This window comes from Seriola aureovittata, chromosome 8 (assembly GCF_021018895.1).
Source record: "Seriola aureovittata isolate HTS-2021-v1 ecotype China chromosome 8, ASM2101889v1, whole genome shotgun sequence".
Lineage (NCBI taxonomy): Eukaryota > Metazoa > Chordata > Actinopteri > Carangiformes > Carangidae > Seriola > Seriola aureovittata.
Window position 1 is genome coordinate 15003869 of NC_079371.1, and position 25670 is coordinate 15029538.

Sequence of the window (25670 nt, forward strand, 5' to 3'; positions counted from 1 at the left end):
ACGCTCCTTACGCTCCCCCCATATGCTGCATTCCCACAAACACTTGATTGTTTGGCATCCAGTTACTCTGGCATTATGTTGCTGTGAAAGTGATTGCTGGTTAAGCGCATCCATGAATCACAACAGATGCTGTTTGCCTGCTAAGATGGTTGTGTAGTGGTGCTTTTCAAATTTTGATCTCCGAGGAACAAAATCTCAGGGACTGTGCAAAAGCCATGAATTTACGATTGAGTAAATAAAAACAAATGTTTTGTTTTCCTGCAATTAGTATTTGTTCAAAAAACCACAACTACTACCACTCCCTAATCCAAAAGCAGATTTTGCAGGATGATGTGTTGGCAAACACAAGTGAATAACAACTTCTTAACAAGTATGATGAATAGAAAACTTTTTCATTCTACTACATTGCAGTGACAATATGGCTTTGACATCCCCTTAAATCTACTCTTTTCAATATTGTTATTTTAAAAATCGCTAAAATATAATATAAAAGGTGTCAGACCCACAGAAAATTGTCATCCAGATGTTTTGATTCACTGTCACCCCTCTCATCAACCATGATTCCAGACGCACCAGGCAGCACACAGTATGCGGCCTGCCAACCACCAAGCAGCAGACAGACTCGGTTAGCAAGTAGCTGATGAACATAGTGGAGCTTTTTAGCAGCTAAAAAGCTCCATATTCAGCTCAGGATTCAGTCACCACCAAAACAGCTAAAACGAGGGTTGTGGCCAGAAACACATTTGAATGCAAATATTGCACTGTGTCTGCTGAATAGTAATGTCAAATTTCATTTATATAGCCACTATCACAAATCACAAATTTGCTTCAGGGGGCTTAACAATCTGCACAGCTTGTGACACCCTCTGTCTTAGACCCTTGAAATATAAACAGTTTGCCAACACATTCACCAAATTGACTTTATAAGGTAGTAACATATCAGTGTGTCTGTCACAAAATAAGATATAATAAGAATACATGCAGGTTGAATATTTCTCTCTCATTAATATTTATAAACATATACATAATGAAACATAAATCTCATTATTTCCTCAATCTTTTCACTTCCAGCTTGGTCAGATCCTGCGAAGCCCCTTCATGAAGTTCGTAGCTCATGCTGTCTCCTTCACCATCTTCTTGGGTTTGCTGGTTGTTAACGCCTCTGACCGCTTTGAGGGAGTCAAGAACCTTCCCAATGAGACCATCACAGACCACCCACGACAGGTGTTCAGGGTCAAGACCACCCAGTTCTCCTGGACAGAGATGTTGATCATGAAGTGGGTGTTGGGTGAGTCACCTTCTCACATGTTTGAAATTGTGCACAGTTGCAGCCAATTAAAATGCAAACAGATGGACAGATAGTCACTGTGCATCATGATAAGAAATAAACTTGGCATGTCAGAGAGTCAAGGCAAGACATTTCCTGGTGGATTTTCTTTTAATTTTTTTAATCAATGTGGACGTACTTGAACAAGATGCTAAAGGGAAGAGTCTTTAGCGATGTTTCTGGATGGTAATCTTAAACATCCTTTTAAGTTTTCCTACAACACAGCTTCCCTAAAAATCAACTTCCTGGAAAGAATCAGTGAACTTCTTTGCCCTTGGGCAGATTAATGTAGTATCATACCAACCAAGTGGACAAAAACCAAGATAATGGCAGCACAACAACTTTCTCTCTTATCTCCCGAGATCAAATTAAAGTTTCCTGGTTGGATGCAGCACAGGCCAGACTTGTTGAAGCAGTAGCCATACTGAGTCCTAACGATAAGCTTGAGGGAAATTTGGAGATTGACCTGACAGGTGGTGCTCAGGAATATGGAATTGGTAAGGGGAGACTAAAGAAAGTAAAAGGAGGAGTGGAGTGTGTGGCATACAAGAGAGCAGGCATGGGAAAAAGGGAGCTAGAAGGAGATGACAGAAACACAAAGACAAACTCGACAGATAAATAGTCCGTGGCAATATCTGTCAGACCTCAGCTGCTGCTTCACATCTGCTGACGGTTTTCTTTCCATCAACACACACACACACACACACACAGATATAATAGCATTATGTGTTAGGTTTGTGTAAGTCGGTGCACATATGGTTATATTTTTATTTGGTTACATGTAATGGCACCATTGTTTTCCTATCTGTGGTCATTTTTGGCAGCAGGTGCTCATGTGTGTGTGTGTGCATGTCTGCACGTGTGTTTGTGTGTATGTGCAGTGGTGGCTTACGTAGACCACGGTAATTGTAATTCCAGCTGCATGCTTTGAAGGCCCAGTAATTGTTACAGAGATGATACAGATCAGGGAACCTTTGCAGTCATTTTCTCCTTGTTTTGGCTCCAAATAGAGAATGACAGAGTGGTTGTGTCGGAGGAATTAGGTTCTCCTCTGTGTGTGTGTGTGTGTGTGTGTGTGTGTGTGTGTGTGTGTGTGTGTGTGTGTGTGTGTGTGTGTGTGTGTGTGTGTGAGTGTGAGTGTGTGTGCGCGTGCGTGCATGCATGCACTTGAGCTACAAGTGGGGATGTCCGAGTATAAATTATATGCTTTGTTGTCAACATCTGTGTATGTGCAAGACAGTTTCTGTGTGTGTGTGCATGTTTACATCTGTTTATGTTTTGTGAGAGCCTCTTTATCTTTGTGTATTTGTATTTATCTTCTGTATTTCCTGTCTTTCCTCAATGTATCCATGTGTTAATGTGTGTGTATCTTCTTCCTCAGGTATGATTTGGTCAGAATGTAAAGAGATCTGGAGCGATGGGCCCAGGGAGTATGTGATGCACCTTTGGAATGTTCTGGATTTCGGCATGCTCTCCATCTTCGTGGCATCCTTCACGGCACGCTTCATGGCATTCCTCAAGGCGTCCAAAGCTCAGCAGTATGTGGACATGCATGTACCAGACGAAGACCTCAGTAACGCCTCACTACCTGATGAAGTCGCTTACTTTACTTACGGTGAGCAGTTACTCTGAATATATTCATATAATGAAATTTGTGTAATGTTAGTAACTGTGTCTGAGTTCCTGGATGTGGCACACTTTTCTTTGTTTTCTCAGCCATTGTTACGATCTCTATTCGTGATAAATATGCTCTCGCAATGTTAATTGTGCATTTTTTCCTTGGCACAAAATGTTACACTGCATCACTTCTTATCTACCAGGCAATTTTTTCCAGGAAATGCTAATTTGACGCCACATGATAAAATGTAAACGCTTTCATGAGCTGCTTGAATTATTGTGCTACATCAGTCACTGATAAGGAAAAGCTAATTAGATGAGTATTTGTGTAAAAAATTCATGAATAACTAAAAACCTGAACTGGGGCAATAGAAGATGAGAGTGTATTTGTCATTTAGATAAAGATGTCATTGCATACTTAATCCAAGATGTTCACACATATTTAATGCAATATACTCATGATAACAAGTCAGTACAGATGTACATTGTATAATATATTCAAAACCCATCATTAATGCCTAAACTCCCTTCTTTGTCTGCCTTTCTTGGAAATGTACTGTCAGAATATTAATAAATATTAAACAAATTAGGAACGTCAAGATCATAGAACATGTAAACTTTTTTTTCACTTCCAGACCCAAAACTTCTCTTCACCATAGAAAAGCTCTTGCAGCCCACAGTCTACTGGACTGTACTCTCTTGGTGGCCTACTAAAGGAACCTTCATCAGTGCTGTCATCTGGTGGTCTGACTCTGTCATGACACATCAGTAAATACATGAGTGTGTATTGGATATTACTGCAGTGTTAGTTATAATCTTCACAATAGTAATCTTCATATGTCATGTGTATGACATGTGCTCACTCTTTGTCCAAGAGAGTCACAGGTTAACAGCAAATCAGCAAAACAGACACTTTCTTTCTTTTACTTTCCTCTTCTTCTGTTTTTGGCCCTTATTTTATTGATCTTATATCTCAATAAATATCAGTTTTCAATATAGCTCAGTTTTCCTCGCTTTCTACATGTCTGACTGTGTCTCTTTTCCTGCCATTCCCTCTCTGTCCTTACTTCTCCTCACACACATTATCCCTTTATCCCTTCTCTTTGCTGTCCACCAATCTCATACTCTTTGCTTTCCCTCCTCCCTCTCCCTCTTCTCTCCACCTCTCCTCTTTCCATCCTCACTTAATCCATCTTCATACTATGCTTTCTCCTCCATCAAAGCACATGTGCTTAAAAGCCAAGATTATGCTCTTTAGAAACATCTCTAGAAAATGTTGAGATCCCACTGTAACCAAACGTTTGCTGTGCACACACTGTACTTTAACCAGCAATAATTTGAAGAAATAGTGATGTGCAGGTGATGGCTGAGTTCCGCTTCAAGCTGAAGTACAGTTTTTCCGCAGTTTGAATAATAGACAACGAGGTAACACTTTACTTTAACCTATTGTATTTAGCATTTATAAGAACTATATTTAATTTCATTCATATTTGATAAATGGTTTACACATTGTAACTACACTATAATGTAGTTTTAAGCAATTATAACAGCTAAATATGGGGAATTAAGTAAAGTTTTACCAAAAATATTAAACCAGCTTTGGATCCATTGTTTCAATTTGATATCAGAAAGATATTTAAATCCTGAATTCATGAAAACAGCTGTGAATTATTCATCATTAATATTGGAGCTATGCATGTTTACTTAGTTCATCGGATTTTAAAACAAGTTTCCCTCAAAACCGAATGAATACACAAAAATTTTTGGTTTGACTCTGCTGTAGTTCTTTCAGATTACGCACAGATTACACATCATACACCTATTCATCTACTTGTCTCTCTCTTTCTTCTCCTCCTCCAGCCAGGAACAAGTGGCGCCCATCTGACCCCCAAATCATCTCAGAAGGCCTGTACGCCATCGCTGTGGTGCTGAGTTTTTCACGCATCGCCTACATCCTGCCGGCCAACGAAAGCTTCGGCCCACTGCAGATCTCTCTGGGGCGCACAGTCAAAGACATCTTCAAGTTCATGGTCATCTTCATCATGGTGTTTGTGGCCTTCATGATTGGCATGTTCAACCTTTACTCGTACTACCTGGGAGCCAAGTACAATCCTGCCTTCACCACGTGAGTCGTGCCTGGCTGTTACAGTGTTATGGTGTGTACAGTACAGAGCAAATGTGTGTGACTGTGTGACCAGACAATGATTACGTCTAAACATACACACGTTTATGTCTACAGGTCTGCATTTTTCTTATTCACTCTTACAGACGTACATAAACGCTCTCACAAAGGCAAACACAGTGGGGCTATATTATGGCCAGATGCCGGTCGTTTTACATCACAAGCAACTGCTAAAGAGGAGAAAAAAAATCTGTAACTGATTTGGGTCCCATGTTACTATTATCGCTATACCAGGCCATAGAACAAGAAAAACCCCAGATCAATATACATCGTCATGTTATCTTCTTGATGATAGTGTTTGCTGGGTTCATTAAATCCATGGTGCTTCATCAGTGGCAGAGATCGAACTTGAATCTCCCCTCAGGCCTAAAGCTGGCAATCAGGTTGTTTGTTAAATTTAATAAGGAGAATAATGAATTGGATGCTTCACTTTTAAAATCTATAACAAACACTGGCGAATTGTTGATGTATCTCACAGCTTTAACAGAATTGTGGGTAGAAAACAGGTATTTTTCTAGCACCATTGTGTGTTTACTATACTGCAGAAGAGGGCTCAATCTTCTTTATGTCCACTACAAACACAGCTACAGACCAAAATTAAAATGAAAGTGAAAATGAGAAGGCAGTTGTCAGTGAGAGCCGAGGGAAAATGCATCAATATTGGTATAATTTTAATGCCTAATTATTCATAAAAAATTACTTTGATATGACAAGTGGTTAATGAAAAGAAATCTCAGCCTGTTGATTCCTTAAAATATGTTTAATTTTACATCAAAGTGAAAGTAACAAGGGAACAAGAGGAGCTTTTGGAGATGCCTGAAGTCTGTGGCACAAGACCTTGATCATCCATCATTTTTCATTTGCCCAGGGTGCAGTCAGTTAATTTTTATCAACGCATATTGATCTAAAGCAGGATTTCACAAGTGGTTGAAAGTTATATGAGACCATTGTACCAAATGACAGCCACCCATGTATAAATAAAGGTCACTAGTATGCAGACTTATTGCAGCACCTTGACAATGAAACCTTCAAGAATGGGTTTCACATATTTTCACATATTTTCCAGTGCTTAATGCATATCCTACTTTCCATACTGTCCATGGACACTGTAAAAGAGGTGGAACAAAGTCATTGTTCTGGCTTCAGTAGTCTAAGTTTGACAGATCCAGTGCCACAGGATATTATTGTATTTGATAACAGAAAATCATCCAGCTGAATGGGGCGATAACAACACTCAGTACTATAAATATACTTTACCCGCCAAAGAGTTGCATTCAACTTAGATATCAGGTTTATTCATTTGGGTGAAGTGCACATTTTAAACTGAAGAGTCAGTTTGTACTTCAAGGCTGCAATGCATAAAACCAACCATACAATGCCTTAAATATGTTCTTTCACACAGCAGCAAATGATTCAAAGTCTCTACATTTTACTGTAGCATTTACACATTCAGGTTGTTGTGTTATATATCAACCTGCTTGTAAAGCAATCAACCTGCCCAACATCAATCGGAGCGACAACGCTTCTGCCTCCCTCCTTCATTTTAGTTTATCCATATCTCTGCCTGCGTATCCTTTCACATCAGCTGCAACCAGAATGATGCTGGATCTTTCACTGTCATTGTCTGATCGTTGTAGGAAAGTTATCCATCTTTGGCAACTGACAGAATATTTCAGCAAGTCTTATCATTCATCTCAAGATGAAAAGTCTCTCTCAGGTCTCTCTCTGTCACATATCATTCTTCATTTTCTCAGAGGAAGACATTCCTGAGATATAAAGAGATGACATTGCACCATTTCTGCCCAGTCCAGCAAAGTACTACATGCTTTACATGCTGGTTTGTAATTATGTTGACACATGCGATTCTATTCTTCTATTTCCATTTTTCATCTGGTTGATTTAGGTTCACACTTCATAGCTGCAAGAGAGCCATCATCTGCCCAGGTTAGAGCAAAAGACAGGTTCAAAAGCAATCTCTACACTGAGTGGAGTATTATGGTCTTGTTTATGCTCTTTTGCATAATTCACCTTCTGGATTTGTCACATTAGTTAAAATACATAAAGAAAAGTGATCATGGACATCAGTCCAGTGCATCACTTGAAATTCTACCCTCAATTAATTTTTTTTATAGCAGGCTTCCCAACCATGACAAACTGCTGCCAGATGTTAGCATCTGTCTCCTCATAAGTATAAACCTTGTGCTGTGGGCTTGTTTGCAGTTGCTGGTTTAGACTATTCCTGGTAAATCAAACACCACAGTTTACCATGGACTTACTGCCTTGCAAGTTTCAGCTCCAAATACAACCAAAGCTGAATGATTAAACATGATAAAGTTACAATGACCCACCATGTTGTTTTTTCTGGTTGTTTTGGCAAGCTGTACAATGACTGTGCTTTAGTTTTCCTGGCACTTTGCTGTGCCAGACAGCTCGCCTGTGCATCTGTCTGTGCGCCTGCTCTTCTTATCTGGTTATGCACCTGTCTGTCCATATTCCTGCACTTGGGTCTATGTGTTCACTTGATACAAGAGTATTTTTCTTTAGTATGTATGTATCTTAGCCAGCGCTCTATGTCTATTTATACACCTTTTTTTAGCATCATCAGGTCAGAAAATTGTGAAACTGCAGCACCTTCAGACAGCATAGCCTAAAACACAACTACAGCTGATAAGCTAGGTGGGGTCAAATACCAGGTGTGACAACACCATTTACCAGTATTTTCTATATTAGTAACAGCCTCAGTTATTTGCTTAAATGCACCAGATGTTTTAATGCCTTTATCTCCTCATATTCCTTTCAGCTATGAGGTATGAGTGGCCTGGGAACAGTTTCCAAATTTATGACCTGCTGAGCATTCACCATAGATAGAATCACTAATCATAAAAAAGGTGTGTGATTGGACTTCTAGTGTGAGGACTCTACCATTCTGACTTTCACTGCACCTTTGTGCTGTGAATTTACAGTAACTCCTCTGCTGAGCTGCAGCACAGGGATCTTATAGAGGCTGTGAGTTCTGCTTGGCTGCCCTCACGGCACCAAAGAACCAGACTAACGTGATGAGCAGACAGAGCAGCGGCATGAGAGGGGGTTAACTGACAGAATGGCAGATAGACAGGTAGAAACAGAGTCAAACGGAGTTGAAATGGACTGTCAGAAAGAATATGGTCACAAACCAACAGTCAGACATACTGAAGACTTCTCAAAAAGCAAAGGAGAAGTACAGAAAAGTCCTTGGGCCCTGTAGACGCAAGTGTCTTATCATCATCGTCATTTCCATCATGAGTGTAGAATCCAGCATTTTACATCGTCCTTATCACTTCTCTCTGCTTTAGAGATCAACATCAAGGCTGATTTCAAAAATCAGGGTTAAAAATGGAAGCTACTTCTGCTCATCTTAACAACCTCTGACTGCATTTCTTGTCAGTCATTTATTTATTTATATATTTATTTATTTATTTATTTATGTACCTTAAATTCTGCATCTAATATTCCTCTGACTGATTTAATTGCCTTCTCTGTCAGAGGGAGCTCCATAGAGAGGATTTTAGCATGACAGAATCCCCTTCAATTGTCTTGTTGTTGTTGTCACTCTTACCACCAGGGGTCAGTCTGGCTTTAAATCTCAACCTGTCTGTAAAGTGGTTGACAGTGGAAATGCCTTTATTTTTGGACTGTTTCTAATTTTTTGTTGTGTAAATCTAATCAACCTTTTTGTTCAATATGTTGCCTATAATTATTTCATAGAATTTGTGGTCTGTGCACTGTGCAGCATATTTGAATGTTTCTTTTGTGTCTGTGAATGTTTATTTTTCTGTCCCACTTAATTCAATTACTAGGTGTGACTGTTCGGTATGACTGTTAATAATAGAAGTGCCAGTGCTGTGCAAAAATTGTGAATTCTCCAAAGAACAATCTCCTGTCTATCTCTTTCCTCTCTGTCACCCAGCAGAGAACATATTCCTGTATGGGTATGAGTGTGCGTGTGTTTGTGCACAGTTCTCTGTGTGTGTGGGCAGAAGATAGCTGGGCTGGTCTGATAGCTCTGATACAGGAAGATGATGAGGGAGCCAGGTGGAGGTAGTAATGATGGCAGGGAGCCGGAGGGTGGGGTATGGAGTAAGGCTCAGGATATCGCGCTCTCTCACACACATAGATACATTCACACAAGCTAAAACTCACACACATATATGCAATACACACATGGATCTGGCTTTATAAAGACGGAGCAGTAATAGCCACACATACCCAATCCCCAGAGGTGTGTAGCCTCAGACGGGTAAAAAAACACACACACACACACCACATGCTCTTTGTTGAGTGCCCACGCAGTAATGTGAGACATGTGCAAATACACTTAAGCAGGGACACACACACACATGAACATACACGCACATGCACACGTCCACTCTCTCATTGTTTGTTTTTGCATATGCTATAACAGGTGCTGAGGTGGGCAAACAAACATTTTTGCACAGATCAATTCACACAGAGACACACGCTTATCAGGGTTTTTTTTGGAGCAATGGACCTGCCTCTGTGTTCTAGTCAGCCATGCATGACAACACTGCACAAAGAGAGAGTGACAGAGAGTGAGAGGACAGGGGAAGTATAGGCAGAAAAAAGGAAATGTGGATGAAATAGGAAAGCATTTTGAAATAGTCAGATGTTGATGCCCTGCAGATTTTGGGCACAGAGTAGAAGAAACAAAGAAAAAAGCAGGTGGCAGAGACTCTGCTAAAAATCACAATAATGAGTATATTGATGATGAAGTGAAAGATGGCCATAAAAGTGAATAAATGCAGCACAATAATGGGACATGGAACAGCAGTACAACAAAGTAAGGAGATAAAGTCCACTGGAAAGAGCAGGAGGACAGACTGAATGAGGGATGAGAAGAAAACCACAGGGAGAGATACAGAGACAGAGGAGGTTGTTTTTGGCTCATCTGTCTGTTCAGGCAAATGTTGGACACCAGCCAGAATGCATAGACAAAGGGGGAGAAAGAAGGGAGAGAGAATGAGAGAGGATGAGAGAAGGTCAAGCAGCCAGAAGCGCAGGCTTATCACACATTTCATCAGTAACCATTTAAAAAGGTGGGAAGAAATCAGAAAACAACTTATTTGTATGTACAGTATACAGATTTCATTAGTTGTTCTTTTTTCCCTGCAGTTATGTAATGTAATGATTATTACCTGTTCACTTAATTGATATTTACATGTCATATTGTGGTTGTATCAGTTGGAGACATTAAGTTGCTTTGGCAATATGGACTTTTTTTTCATGAATGAATTGAATTCAAAGACACAGTGTGTGCTGAGATGGTACGAGTAAGTCAGGAGGAATATCAGATTAAAGCCAAGGACAAAGGCATATAATGCGATGTAAATGGAGAGAGACAGAGAGAGGGCAGGGATGCAGAGAGAGAGATGAGGCGATAAAAGATTGCACATAGAAACGCAGAGATGAAGATGCAGGCAGGAATGTGAAGTTGATGCTGAACTGAAGAGTGAGAGAAAGTGTCAGGAGGAAGAAGAAAAAAACAAAGGGAGCGTGAACACGAGTCTAGAGTGACAGATAGAGTTGGAACATGGTGGCGAGACAGGGATCCTGGTGAGAGAGACAGGGTAAGATAAGGATAAGAGGTGTTTGAGAGCAAAAGAGATGGTTGTGTCGGGGAGAGCAAAAGAGAAAATGTATTAGCTCTGAAGGCAAGGCAGAGGTGTCGTGTTCAGCCTTTACCAGTCACGCACATCTGAATGTCAAAATGAGAGGAGGCACAATTGCAATTAAGGTGAGACAGAAAGAGAGAAGGGAGAGACAAAAATAACCAAAAAAAGAATGCATTTATGCAGTGTGACCAATACAGCCTTTTAAATGTCAATGTTCGGACCAGTGGCTTTAGTTTGTGCCAATATTTAGTATTTTTCAGTAAATTTTTCCATTATTATGACAAATGATGCCAAGCATTCAATTTCCCTCTTGGTGAGAAGTAATCCCTCTGAAATAGCACTGAGACGTAATCTTTGTTGTGAAATTCATTCCTTTTGTTGAGTCAAAAAGCTCCAGAGCTGGGATTCAGTTAGAAGACAACAGAAGGCTTTTTACTTCAGCTACCACTGATTTTGCCGGCTGACGCATGACTGTTGACAGCTGACTTTATCAGCTGTAGCTAGCTACCTAGTTAAGCTAATGACTAACATAATTATATGAATATTTGAGATTAACATTTCATTCTAACATAGCCCTGTTTTGCTGCTCAGCTTACATACAGTAGTATAACAGTGTGTTACAGTTTTCACATTCCAGGAGAAAAAGCCTTGGGGATGTTGTCAAACCACTTTGTCTGGCAAACATAACACTGTGATGATAATGTAGGTAACGAGTATGGCTGGTGTTGCTGGACCATAAATTTCCCCAAATCCAATAAGGAACAGGACAGAGGACAGCTAATGTTACCTACGCTGTAATACAGCAGCCTTCGAGTCCTGCTCCCACACAGTGAAGTTGTTCATTGTCTTGTCTTTTTTTCTTTACAAAACCTGAAACCACACAAAACAATCTGTAAGAATTCTTACTTTTGCTCTCGTGCCTTTGGTTTTATCTGTACCTGTATGAGTATCGGTCTTTAACTATAGCCCCAGGCACGCTGCTTCAGCATCAACAACAACATGCTTAGTTATGGTTGTTAACCTATGATAGTTTCTGTTCCTAGATTTAATGAATGGTCCATTAACAGTTTTAAAAAAAGTCATTTTCCAGCTGTTTTTCTGGAGGAATCTACAATGTGACTGACTGATACCACACACAATAGTAGCCAAAATCAATCTCAACATATTGGTTTGTGCTGCAGTTTATGAAAAGATAAAGACAACACAGGCTAACAGAGAGACTAATAGACAGACAGAGAGACAGACAGACAGGGAGGGAGGGAGGGAGGGAGGGAGCAGGCAAATTAAAAAAAAAAAAAGTTCAAACACTCTTAATTACAATTGCTCGTCTTGTGGTGCTGTATTCCCCACCTAATAAATTTTTCTCTCACAACTTGCCTGAAGACACGCACAAAAACAGCCTCATTTTGCATTGCTGTCTTTCTGCCTCAATTTGTATCCCTCTGTTCGTCATACAAATATACAAACACATATACACAGGCATGCTCATCCGTTTTTTGTCTCACTATAAAACACACACACACAGGCAGGAAAGTAGGCATTTCTCAGGAGTAATTCATTCATTCATTCATTCATTCATATATTAAAAGCCAAGGTGGGCAAGACCCCCCCCCCCCCCCCCCCCCCGCTGTCTCCATGGTGACAGCTTCTGTGGTGCAACAGATAGAGGGTTAAACTTTGTTTAATATTTAAAGATGTTTTGTCTGTATTTACCTGCTGGTGGACTACTTGTCTGTATGTATGTCGGAAAGGAGAGGAGAGGAGAGGAGAGGAGAGAAGAAAAAAGAAAAACAGAAAAAGGAGTGATCAAGAAGAAATTTAATATCTTGCTAATGACTGAAGGGCAGAAGCAGAGCGACAGAGCAGACAGCTTGGTGCAGCAGTTCACATCTACATTTACATTACATTTGCATTCGGCCAATGTGAGAATATTGCTACAGATTAAACAAAGAGGAAAAATACATGAAAAATAAAGAAAAGTATAACTCAAACGAACAGATTTAGTCACAAAAATAGCTAAAACTGCCGTGATGAAAGATGGAGAGAGCATGAGAGCGGGAGGGAGGGTGATGCAGAGAAAGATATAAAAGCAATGGCAATGGGAAAATAATGAGAAAATGGGTGAGAGGGAAAACGAACGGGAGGCAGAGATGATAGCAAGAGAGAGAGAAACGAAGACAACGACAGCCAAATATAAAGCATAAAAGAGAGACTGAGAGCATGTCTCTGGGGGGAAGAGGTTGATTTAGGCCTGTCAGTGATTGGGTTTGGACTGCTCCCGCAGGGCCGAAGTGACTCACCAGTCTCCCACACACACAGACGCACACCATGCTGTACGTGGCATGAGTGTGTATGTGTTTGGTAGAGAGAGAAAGAGCTAACAGAGTCAGTTCTTTACTGTCGGTGTCCTGCAGGGGTAGGGGTGTGTGTGTGTGTGTGTGTGTGTGTGTGTGTGTGTGTGTGTGTGTGTGTGTGTGTGTGTGTGTGCATGTGAAGCCATCATGCTGCTTGCAGCCTATTGGGAGCTGCCACTCTTAATAACAGATAATAACACACTGTCCGTCTCTGTCTCCAGATGCCCACTGTCCCTGCTGATTCACTGTCTGTAGTACAATGGTATGATGCTGTTCTAAAACACGGACACACACACACACGCGCATGAAATTAAATAATCTCATTCTTAGGTTGTTAGAAAAGTCTTCCATTATCTAGAGCATCAAGCATCTCATCCATCTCAGTAACGGTTATTGCATAATACACACGTGACCAGTACCTTAGCTAACATTAGCAGAGGACAAATTCAAATTTATCAATGTTGTGATCTCCAGGGATACATTTTAGATTTTCCATTATTGCACTTCCTCCCTGAGCGATACAGTATCTCACGCAGATTTCAGTGAATTAAATTAGCAGAAAACAAGGTGAGCAAAACAAATAATGATGCACAGCAGCACTGGCTGCCCACGAATCAACAGTATCCAGGGTGGAAGAAGACCCTTAACTCATGTATACTAGCGATATTCTATTTGTATCAATGTTTTATGGATAGAAGTGAGGAGGTGTAGGATGTGTAGCCATGTATAGTAATACATGGTTGACTTGGATGGTTCGATTCAGAACAGATGAACATTGTATATAAATATCTACCATGTGGTGAAGGAGTAATTTTAGTTGTGTGCGTGTTTATCCCTGTGTGTGTCTGGTTTAATGGCACATTAATATTGCCTGGAACAAAGCCCTTCATCATTATCTACACTCGCATTTTGGGAACATGAAAATCTAAATCGAGTGAGCTTTTCACACGGGTGGGATGGAGAGTTGGACGACTAAATAATTTGATTTAAAGAGATAATTGGGATATAACATAATCAAGACCAGATAATTGTACTCTTTTTATTTTGTTTCATATTTCAAAGCCACAGGAAAGTATTTTCATCTTGTAAGAGAGGCTCCAGATAAGTGACTAGACATTATGAGAAGGCTCAAAATAACAGGTTTTCTAGGCAAGTCCACCAAATCACCTTCCTCAGCTCTCCTGATTGCACCATAGGCTGGTGGATGTGTGTGATGTGAATAGAGAGTAAGAAGATGGTGTTGAAAACAGCCTTCAGTTGGTGCTGGTCTCGCAGCAATTGCTCGTCTGATGTCGAGGCCATCTATTACCACAACACAAAGAAGAAAACCACTTGAGAACTACTATTAATGCTTGTGAATGTGTTGCTGTTCACACTTGCCTTCAGTGCCCGGCGTCACTGATGTGTTGGCGCTTATGATAGTAATGCGCATGCCTCTGCATCCAAGCTCACCTCTCAAAGTAGTTATTAAGTAACATTATGGGGTGTCAACGAGTTCAAATGTCAATGTGGTTCAGCAAAAAAAAAAAATTGATTCTGTGGTTGTATGTTGGTCATAAACAGATTAGTGTTGTTGTTAGTCTCAGTATAAAACACCTACAGTTGATTAAACCGGTGCCTGGTTGCATATTATGTTTTTAGGTTGTCTGTGCGTATGTCTGTCTGTACCATATTATATATTATATATTTCAATAATGCCTTGAGTGAATGTATTCAAAAGTTGTACAAACGTTCACTTGGATTCAAGGATAAACTGATTAGATTTTGGTCGTCAGAGCTCAAAGGTCAAGGTCACTGCGGCCACACAAAACAAATGTCTGATAGGATAAAATGATGATATGACATTTTATATCCAAACTGTCAAAGGTCAGTTTCATTACGAATCATAATGTTTTACAAAAACAATTATTCAAAGCCATAACTCTGGAACAGAAGGGGAGATTGTGACCATATTTCACATTTGGTTAGATACTGAACTGGTGACACCAATCTTAGAACTGTGGTGATTGTATAGATTGTTTGTGCTACGGGGTTGATGATGTCTCTGACAAATGTAACTGGTTGGTGTTTTGATGAAGAGGCTGACGACATCATGGGATATCATCTCGGTTTATTCTCTGACAAAAGAAGTTACCCATATTACTACTGTATAACTGACTGTTACACAGACATGTATGTAAACTGCAACTGGAGTGGTTGGCACAGGTTAAAACTGCAAGGCTGTAATTCTAGTGTTGACAAGAATTTATAAATACATTATTTATGTGTTCAGTTCCTGCTTAGGGAAACTGCTGTGTGTCTTGAGCCTGTCAGAGACAGCAGGGGTCATGGATCAGGGTTCAGCGGTTGGTAGGGTTTAAGGCAAGAGCAGTTCATCTGTGTGAAGGCATGCTAACACCTGGGAGTTTTGCTGCTCCCGGTTGAAAGATTGTTTCCATAACCAGCACAACGTCCTGCTGCCGGCTCTACATGATTTTTGGAGAGCTGGGCAGGTTTCATTCCAGTACAGATGAACAAATGATTACTAAGATCTTTGCTCGGGAAATCTTAGATCCTTGATTCCATGCAAATTACTTAAAGCACCAAAAAACCTGAATATTTGTCTAGGGGTGTAACGATTCTGAAATCTTTCCCCTCATAATTAACACTATAACACATGTAAATCACAAAATTATTAGGGCAAGCTGCATATTTTTTTTTTTTTTTTTAAACCTGTAGGCCCTATCGCCTGTTCTTCCAGCTACATGTCACTTGACTATTTTGTTCCAATTATGATGGAGTTAGGCTAGTTAGGCTAGTTTAATTAGCTCAAGATGAATAATCCTGAGTTCGCATATTCAAGTTAAATGGAATAAAAAATGAAAAGCACCTGCTTGTTGTCATGCCATCATGCAAGCAAATGTTATAATAGAAAAATAGATGTTAACATGGAGAAATTAATGAAAATTGGATTTCTTCCCCATGTTTGAAGTTCAGAGGAAGGTAATCTATACAGTGATTAAATTCTATCAATATATGATATGTACTGACCATTAATCATGTTATTCAGCTTAAGTTCAGAGAAGCACAGGAAACAGTAACTTCAAGCTGTCACCTAAAGGTCAGCCTGATAAAGGCAATCTTTGAAGAGAAGTGTTGCCAATGAGCAACAAAAAATTGAAGAGGTTCATTCAACATCATTTATAAAAAGACGGCAATGAGGTTTTTCAAGCAGTTTGATCAGTCTATTTGTACCTGGTAGGAACACTCAATGTGTTGGTAAATGTTTCCTGGAAAGCTCAGTCTTTTTCCAAAAATGTGTTGGACAAAGGCAGAGCATATTCTTAGATGTTCTGCAGCTTAGTTAGGGGGAGAGAACAGACAGACAGACACTCTCACAGATCTAGTCTTGAAGGTTAAACAGTGTTTGGCTTTCGTCCGGAAAGGTTAAAGCTGAAGTACCCAGAGGAGTCTCTGTTTTCATGTTTGCGAGATAGAGGAGGAAAGAGTCTGTGCGTGCGTGTGTTTGGATCTGTCTCAGTCTTTTTATGCATGTGAGAGTGTGTTCTTTTTCCTCTCTGTGCTTTCACCTAGCCCTCTGCGTACCAATGAAACTGTGTCTCTTTGAAAGAAGTTAATCTGGAAGATGCCCACAGCTCCAGACCAGGAGCCTACAGATCTTCTCTCCCCACAGCCTCCTCCCACCTCCATCCCCTCCAGCAATCCAACCAGGCGGCTTCTTCCTCCCTACGAAGCCCCCCTCAGTCATCTCAAGCCCATGCTTGCCATTCACTCATGGAATATTTAACAACAGACATGTACCTGAATGTCAATGCTCACAGGTCTTGCAGCTTTGTGCTGTTTTACCTTGTCTCCTCTTCTTCTCTCTCAACCCTCTGGCACATAAACACACACTGGGTCAGTGTCAGAGAATGTTCCTCAGGATGAATGATGATTTGACTCTGGACTTCACACTACATTTATAAATGAAGCAATATTAGCAGTGCTTGATTTATCATATGTAGGTGTCAAAGGGAAAAGACAAGTGGAGCTCTAGAACTGTCTGCCTTTCAAACACAACCACAGTCAGGTGTCTCTGCAATGAACAGTTTTAGAAATTTAATTCACACTGACCTTCAAATTAAACTTAAGAAAGACAATTTGACCAATATGAATTTTTGAAAATGTTGGGTCTTTTGAATCAGTTTAAATAACCACATAACTCTTTTGAATACAGCCATGACAACCCAAAAAAGAAACACACAAATTTTAAGTTCTGGAGTGAGAAACAAACCTTTACTGCCGCAATGTTCCAGTTTCTATTTTATGTGAAGGCCAACACAGGACAAGGCTGCAGATTTAATGAACTGAGTTCTACAAACCTACAAACCATCTCTCAGATGCTGAAGTTGAGTCATTTTCTCCTTTTACTGTTTTGCAAAAGTCAAACATGTTTTTATGAATGCGTATGTGCATTCTGTGTGTAATTGTAGGTGTATGTTCATGTGTGTGTGAGACAGAGAAATGGGATAATGTGTTAAAATCTGACATGACTCATCAGGTATTTCATCAGTGCCACCTCATAAACCCCACAACACTAAAATGCGTTTTGTGTGTTTGTATGTGTGTGTGAATGTGTGTGACTGAAAGAGCAATTAGCTGCTAACACAGAGGGCCTTTATGTGTGCATTCACTATAATGCTTTCTTACTGTCACGTTTTCTCTCTCTCTCTCTCTCTCTCTCTCTCTCTCTCTCTCTCTCTCTCTTCCCTTGCAGCGTGGAGGAGAGTTTTAAGACTCTCTTCTGGTCGATCTTCGGGCTGTCCGAGGTGATCTCAGTGGTGCTGAAGTACGACCATAAGTTCATAGAGAACATCGGCTACGTGTTGTACGGTGTCTATAATGTCACCATGGTGGTAGTCCTTCTCAACATGCTCATCGCCATGATCAACAGCTCATACCAGGAGATAGAGGTACGTGAATGGGATGGTCAGACAACACAGGAAGGGTATAATATTGTCAACAAGTCAATAAGGATCATTGTTTGATCACCTCTGTGCCAAATGGAAAATACCACGAGCTTTTACAAAATAAAAGCTGGAAAACTGAAAGAGGAACAACACCAGTAGTATTTTCCAAATATGCTAAGAAAATTGTGTGTGTGTGTGTGTGTGTGTGTGTCTGTCTCTGCAGGAGGATGCCGATGTGGAGTGGAAGTTTGCCCGGGCCAAGTTGTGGCTCTCCTACTTTGACGAGGGTCGCACTCTGCCTGCCCCCTTCAACCTGGTTCCCAGTCCCAAGTCCTTCTACTACCTGGTCCTCCGCATCAAGTCCTGCCTGATACGCCTCTGCAAAGCCAATGGCCATCGCCATAACAACGAGCTGGAGCTGGGCATGCTAAACTCACAGGCAAAGGTCAGTGTCAGGAATGTTTTCATGAGAAATTACACAAATTAAAGTATTTTGCTACTTGTATGTGTTATCCTGTGTGACATGTAACAATTTATTTTATGCCAATGGGAATAAATTATTTTTGATATTGTGATGAATAGTTATTTAGTGATTTCCCAAACCAAGTAATCTCAGTATTTTTGTTTGAATTATTCCTACATTTTCCAGGAATTGTTGGGAGCCAAAAATGAATAATTGGTCATTTATGGCTAATTTCTGACAACATGTATGTCTTTCTTGCCTCCCATTCAGCTTATTATTCTCACAAAAGGAAAAAAGGTATTGTGAAGTGACACGAGGCAATAAATACCTTACTGTAACGGATTGGTTCAGTTCATCTCACATTTACTATCTTTGTTTTTTCTGCAGTTTCTCTTGAAATTTAATTTTTTTTTTCTGCAGTGTTTCACATACTAATTGCTTGTTTACTGCCAATAGTCCTCTTTGATTTCAGCGCTTCCTGTTTTGCAAGCTATTATGTCTGTTTATGTGGCTTTAGTTAACAAATTGTTGAAATTGGAAAAAGGGCAAACGACAAGCTCACTAATTGCAACACATCTGCAGTGGGCATAGCATAGACTGTCAATTACTGTATCTTCAGCCTATGTAATACAGTATGTAGAGTGTGCTCAGGAAGCCTTGTGGTTAAGCTTCAGGAAATACATGATATTCCTGCTGAAGCCTTGAATGCAACTTGAGCTTAGTTCATTTTCACGCTTTCTCCCTCTCAACGAATGTCCATCTAAATAAAATCGATGTAATGAAAAGAAAGTCTTGTGTGAAGAAAACAGCATAGGCCATTTAACACAGAATCAATCTTAGTGCTGGCCTTGTCCGCAAGCATTTCCTCTGTCTGAGTCCTCAGCTCAAATGGCTCACCTTGTTGCCTCGGCTAAGCTATTAGTCAGGCCATTGGATCCGCTTTCGTCTGCTCAAATGCCTGGGCAGGTTGTGGATGGGGACAAGATGGGTTACACCCTACTGCTTCGCTGAGCCCCTGAAGTTCTGTGCAGTTCTGACACTTTAACTGCAGAGCAGAGCAGGTGCAGCGAGCGATCGATACATAAGCTCACACTCGACCACAGTGCAGCGTCCAGAATGCCAAGTGAGATTTAGAAAAGAAAGGATGCTCTTTCTGAGTCAGTCATTTTTTCTGTGCAGTCTTTTGATCCATATTTCTCATGTGGTATAGCCACCATTTGAGAAAGGTTATGTGTAAATTGAAGCTAATTACTTTAGTTTCAAAGCATAATGTTCAGAAAGATAACTAAGTCATGGTTGGTGAGATACCAATTTTAATGACTGGGTCATGTATATTTAAGAGAAACTGACTGAGCCTCTAATAATTTATTAATTTAATGAACATTCATGTGTGGATTTGATTAAAAAGTCAGCAGTTCACATTTGTTCAATAAGTATTTGTACTTGCTCAGGCCCTTTGGTGAATATGCCTTTCATTTATTCACAGTAGTAGGACAATTCATTTCTTGCCAAATAGCGTGAATATCCGGTAAATGGGTTCAGGGGAGGCCGACAAAGCAGACTAGATCACAGAGTCCACAATAAAGAGATGGCCTTTGGAAAACCTCTGCATAAAAGATGTGTTCATCACACTCGCATGAAGCTGGAACAGTAGTTGCCATCTGGTTGGGTGGTTCAGTAAAGCAGTGTGTGGATAACATTCATTTGCCTCTCTGTATGAAATAATTTGTTTTATCCGTAGGTGTTCTCTCTTCTACAAAGTCCTAAAAAAGTTACTTTACATTTTGTTCTTTTAACATGTGATGAGTTTGCAAAATGAAAAATTAACTCAGGGTGACAAATGAATGTAGCCTTTAATGTAGCCCTCAATGCTCACTGAAATCCTCTGTTTAGAAATGTGGGCTGGTAGAGATTTGTATGATAAACTTCAATAATGTTTTTTGGTTATGATGTAACTTCAATCTTCAATTTAGTGTAAACTTACTCTGAATTGTATTTATACATGTACATACCATATTCATAATTTTGGAAAATTCAGCTGCACTCACACATGAACAAACTTTGAAAACTTGTGAACCCTGGCTTTGTCAGGGTTCACAAGTTGGATTTACACTTTAAAGCTTTGTCAGTTGTTCTTCAGAAAAAGTCTCCTTGTTGTTTATTATTGATCAACTACTTTTATATTATTCAGCCTTTATGTTGCTGTATCTCCAGGTCTCTGCAGCTGAAGTGCATATAGAGTAGCAGCTAGTTGCATGTGTCCCCACTTATGTTAAAAGTGGTGGACACTACAGAGCTGACTTGACACACAAGCTGCAAAGCAAGATCCTGGGGATGGAAGGCATCTAGAAGTCAGTTAATAGAGATTCACTCTGTTCAAGTGATGCTGTTGATTCTCTTTGATTCCTCTTTGAATACATCGGTGTGCACTAGATACAAACTCTAAGCCATGCCTTTCATTGTTGTTTTGTTTTTGCAGTGCGTTGTCTCCTCTAACACCTTTTTCAAATGCTTTTACGGAAGATCACTCAACTCTGAAATGTGACTCTTACTGACTCTTATGTGTATCTTACCGTTTTTACAGGATGAGCACTTCAGGTCTTATCCACGACCAGGAGAAGAGTTCATGCAGAGAAAATCTAGAAAACACCCAACCAGGTATCAGGTAAGACAAAGCAAAGAAAGGGTGGAGTAAGATGAGGCAAAGCGGAACAAGAGAATCTCAGAAAGGAATGAGTGGAAGAAGGTAAAAGAGTAATCAAAAGGTAAGCAGGATTGGACAAATGATTGCGAGGAAAAAGGGGAGAGGAGGACTGGCAAAAGGAGAAGGAGGGCAGCAGAGTAAGACTGAAAATGCCTCTAATGAGCTGTTTGCCGGAGATTGAAAGCAGGCATTCGATAAATGAGCTCAAAGTACCGCACTGTGGAGAAAGATGCTCTCCTCCTTAGTCTGCTGTAGACCTTTGCCCTAAGGGAAATCTAACTTCCCTCACTGGTCTGCTGCTTATTTGTCTCAACCCTCCCAGTTTGTGTGCAAGTTTTTTATTTATTTTTTTTTTATCCAGCACACAAACGCATAAGAGCAAACACATCACCAAGCATTGAGACATCATTTGATTAGACATCTGTATGTGTGGTGACAGGTATCGACCCATTTTCAGAGTGTCTACATGCAGGGATTGACTGCTTGAGCCTTGGAAGTGGCTGCAGGACATCCCTGTTGGCTGCAGATCAATACTCAACATTTCGCACACCGTCTCAGAGGCACAGTGCTGTTTTCTTCCACTGTCTGCACGATTTTGTGTGTACGTACATATGCACGTACACACAAAACAGAACGTGGTTTGAAAAAATGTAATCAGAGAAGTTTATTTACTGGATACATATACTGTGTGTTGTCCCATCACCTTGTGACATTCCCTCTATTTAACCTTCTCTTTCCTCTCCTTGTAGAAGATCATGAAGCGCCTGATTAAACGGTATGTGCTAAAGGCTCAAGTGGACAGAGAGAACGATGAAGTCAATGAAGGTAAAAATTCCCTCTCCATTAAAGCCCACTTTCTTTGTGTCATTATTTGCTTAGGGCATGTGTGTGTAAGGGTGTAAGTACTGTATGTGAGGGGTAAGAGGTGTGTGTGCCTGTATGTGTGAGATAAAGTCCATGCAATGAGGTCATCCAGGGGTACATGTGTGTATGTAGGTGCATGTACATGTGTGTGTGTATGTATGTCTGTACTGTATGGCTGCACACACTCACACGTGTCACATATGGCACAGTTTTCATGACCTTGTGATTATTTGCGTACATGTCTTTATTCGCTCATGCTCACATGTTCTGATTGTCGTGTCCGTGTGTGACTGTCTTGTAGGTGAGCTGAAGGAGATCAAGCAGGACATTTCCAGCCTCCGTTATGAGCTCCTGGAGGAGAAGTCCCAGGCCGCTGGAGAGCTGGCTCTGCTCATCCAACAACTTGGTGACAAGTTTGGCAAGAACACCATGAGACACTGACAGGACTCGCAAGAGGGAGAGAGAGGGAAGGAGGGAAGGAGGGAGGAAGATGTGAAAGAGGGTGAAATCAGGAGGAGGGCAGAGAGCAGGGTCAGGGCAGGAGGAGGGAGAGAAAAGTGAGAAACAGGGAAGAAAGTGGAAGAGTAGCTCGAGAGAGAAAGAAATAGGAGTGAAAATTGCTAACATAAGGCAAAAAGCAAATGTTTTGTATATGCAATGACCAATTAGGGAGAAATTTAAAAAAGAAGATAGCTGAGACTGCAAGTGAGCATGAGGTCAAAGGGTCAGAGGGGAAGTTGGGGGGTGGGGGTTGTTTTGACAGTTGAATTCTAATTAAAGGCAGCATCTTCAGGGAGTGAGAGAGGAGAGGAAGACAGAGGCTCGCAGGCTGGATGGGAAATAGAGGGAGACGAAGGAGGAGGAGAACACAAGCACCATGAGATATGAAGAGGCACTACAGGGCAGAAGACTGAGGCAGCAATGAGGGCCCCCACATCCGTTACCAACTTGATAGAGAGCGAGAGAGAGAGGGAAACCCAGAGAAGGGATGACACCGAGGCTGGGCTGGAGGGGGAGGAAGGATAAGAAAGAAGATATCCGAGAAAAAAAAAACTGCCACTGTTATTCACACCAGAAAGGCCGGCTTTGCTTCTGTGTCTTCACTTTGTCAGGACAAACAGGGATGCCTGTCGAGATACTGAACACTGCTTTAAACACCAGGCTATCTAATTAATGCATATCCATCCACAATGCACAACCTGTGATCAGGGGTCAGAGAATTCAGGAAAAAGCGGGAAATACTGTAGGATTTATGCACTCAGTTGCACGTCATTAAAGAAATAGCTCACAGACAAGCTCACTATCTTCTCATCTTAATCCATCAATTTGAGAAATTTGTATGTCCACAATAACACACAGTGTGTTGTATATATAGAGAGTATTGCAGCTCCATGGGAACTGTCTCTAAGAGATCTTATGTTAGAAAGAATAAACTTTGTAGAGTTACAAAAAAAAGTCATAGTGGCAATAACATTACTCCAGACAGCATCTTTTTTGAAATCATTAAAAGAATTTCACAAAACCTCTGTTGCTTTGTTTAAAGTTTTGTTCTCATTCATATTGGAACAGCTTTATACCAATAAAAGTGTTGAAATATGACCTAGATAAATGATGTGGATATCCGCCTCTTCATTGCGCCTTTGCAGCACAAAGTGTCTCGCTGCGACTCGTTTTCTAACATAGCAACCAAAAGCGACATGTCCTTGAGGACCTGTGTTTACAGCTGTAAATGCAGTCGGTCAGTGCTTATGAGAAGCGCGCGAAGATGGCAAAACTCTTCTGTCTGATTGCTTTAGAGAAACCAGACATTTATGAGATGAGAAAATCATGGAGATAGGCTACAGAGACATGTGATATTTGTCTTTTAGAACAACAGTGCAATCACTTGTCTGTAAAACGCTGGGATTCTGCTGCAGAAAGCTGTGTGGAGTAATTTTATGGTCTTGTGTTTCTTTTGGAGACTCATTTGACATACTGCTGCACTAGCTAACTTGTTGTATTAGACACCCGCGATCCGACTGACACGTGGATGAATAGGTAATAGATGAACTGCTTTAACTAAAAATTGAAAACATGTGATCCCAAGTATAACGTGCAATTTGATAAATTGCTAATTCTGGCCACTATTAATGAGATCTTTTTTTTATTGTGCAAAGGGGAACACTTTCTACTAGTTGATAGAAACAGGTTGGCCTGTGGGGTCAGTCACAGTATCTGTCCTTCATGGAACAGCAGCACAGGTTGGGATTTTGACAACAAAAATAAGCCATTAACCGAGGTCTATTTAGATGCAAATCCCCAGTCCTGAACACAGTCAAGATTAACCAATAAGTACAAGATCTGCTCAGATTATGTTTGTATTTCTAGTTAGAATCCCATGTTGTCATTTTGTTTATTTGGTTTGTTTTTTTTTTCAGTTTTTATTGAATAACATTTTTTGGATTTATTCAATGGATTGCACAGGTTCCTCCCAGGACCGCGCTGTGGATTCAGATAATTTGAATACATCATACAATCCCCCTCATCCCCTTCAAAACCAATTGGATAACATCAAAAATAAAATGTAATCAAGCTAAAACCTCACAATGTTATTATTCTGTTATTGTGTGGATTAGCCCCATCGGGAAGGATCAGCAGGAGTCTACTGTACCTAATAACACATTTAGAGGGCTATTGTTATCATTTGTTTTGGGGGGATAAACATATCAAATCTTGTTCATCTTAACATCATTATCCATTACAGTAAAACTTAAGCTTGCAAGACTGTGAGATGATTTACTGCCATGACAAATGTATCACAAATGTATTTGAACCCTTACAGGTAGTTTTTAAGCTTCCTAGGTTAAAAGCCTAAACTCATTAGTAGGTGTAGTTGGCCCAAAATGCTTTTTTGCACCATTAAAGTTGAGTGCTAGTTTTTAAATCAGAAGTGTTTTAGAGACGTGAGGTTTTCAACATGTAACAACAGAATTTTGTTTCAGATACACAGATGTTGTTTAGAGTCAAGTTTCATTTAAATAAGTAGTTGGACTTAAACTTGTGTCTTTATTTATTTGTACTGTGTGCGTGTCACAGAGTGAAAGAGCAGCTAACTATTTTATGTGTGCAGAACCAGGCTACTAATGGAAAGATATGGTTTTTAATGATTCCCACTGCCAGAAAGACAAATTACCTGAAATACTGTATTTTTAACTTGTACGCAAGAAATGTTGATTAAAGCAAAATCTTGTACTGTATATTGTCATATTTTTGATCCTTGAATTAAAGAGAGTAAGCTCTAAACCAGTGGTTTAATCATTGGAGTGTTTTGTTTGTTTGTGCTGATGGTTGGAGTTTGATGAATTTCAATGAGACAAAATAAATGAGACTATAATGTTTGTCCCCATCAGTAGCCCACAGTTGATGACTGGCGCCGGAGCAAAGCCAAACATGTGGCTGCAGCGTTGGTTTGCACATTGGCAAAGGTATGCACACAAACACACACACAGACACGCACAAACATTCAGAACAAATTCTCTTGAAACAAACATTTGAGCAGCCA

The 25670-nt window shown here is 40.3% G+C and overlaps 1 protein-coding gene across 1 annotated transcript in view; it reads left to right on the forward strand.

Annotated features, from left to right (window-relative positions):
* Positions 1 to 25411, forward strand: part of trpc7b (transient receptor potential cation channel, subfamily C, member 7b) — a 46547-nt gene extending 21136 nt beyond the window's left edge. The window contains exons 5-12 of the mRNA XM_056383545.1: positions 1072 to 1288; positions 2709 to 2942; positions 4805 to 5069; positions 17906 to 18101; positions 18322 to 18543; positions 21146 to 21226; positions 22015 to 22090; positions 22431 to 25411. Of these exons, the coding sequence (XP_056239520.1) occupies positions 1072 to 1288; positions 2709 to 2942; positions 4805 to 5069; positions 17906 to 18101; positions 18322 to 18543; positions 21146 to 21226; positions 22015 to 22090; positions 22431 to 22570 (1431 nt within the window). The 3' untranslated portion in view covers positions 22571 to 25411. The remainder of the gene's footprint in view (positions 1 to 1071; positions 1289 to 2708; positions 2943 to 4804; positions 5070 to 17905; positions 18102 to 18321; positions 18544 to 21145; positions 21227 to 22014; positions 22091 to 22430) is intronic.
* The last annotated feature ends 259 nt before the right edge of the window (positions 25412 to 25670 follow it).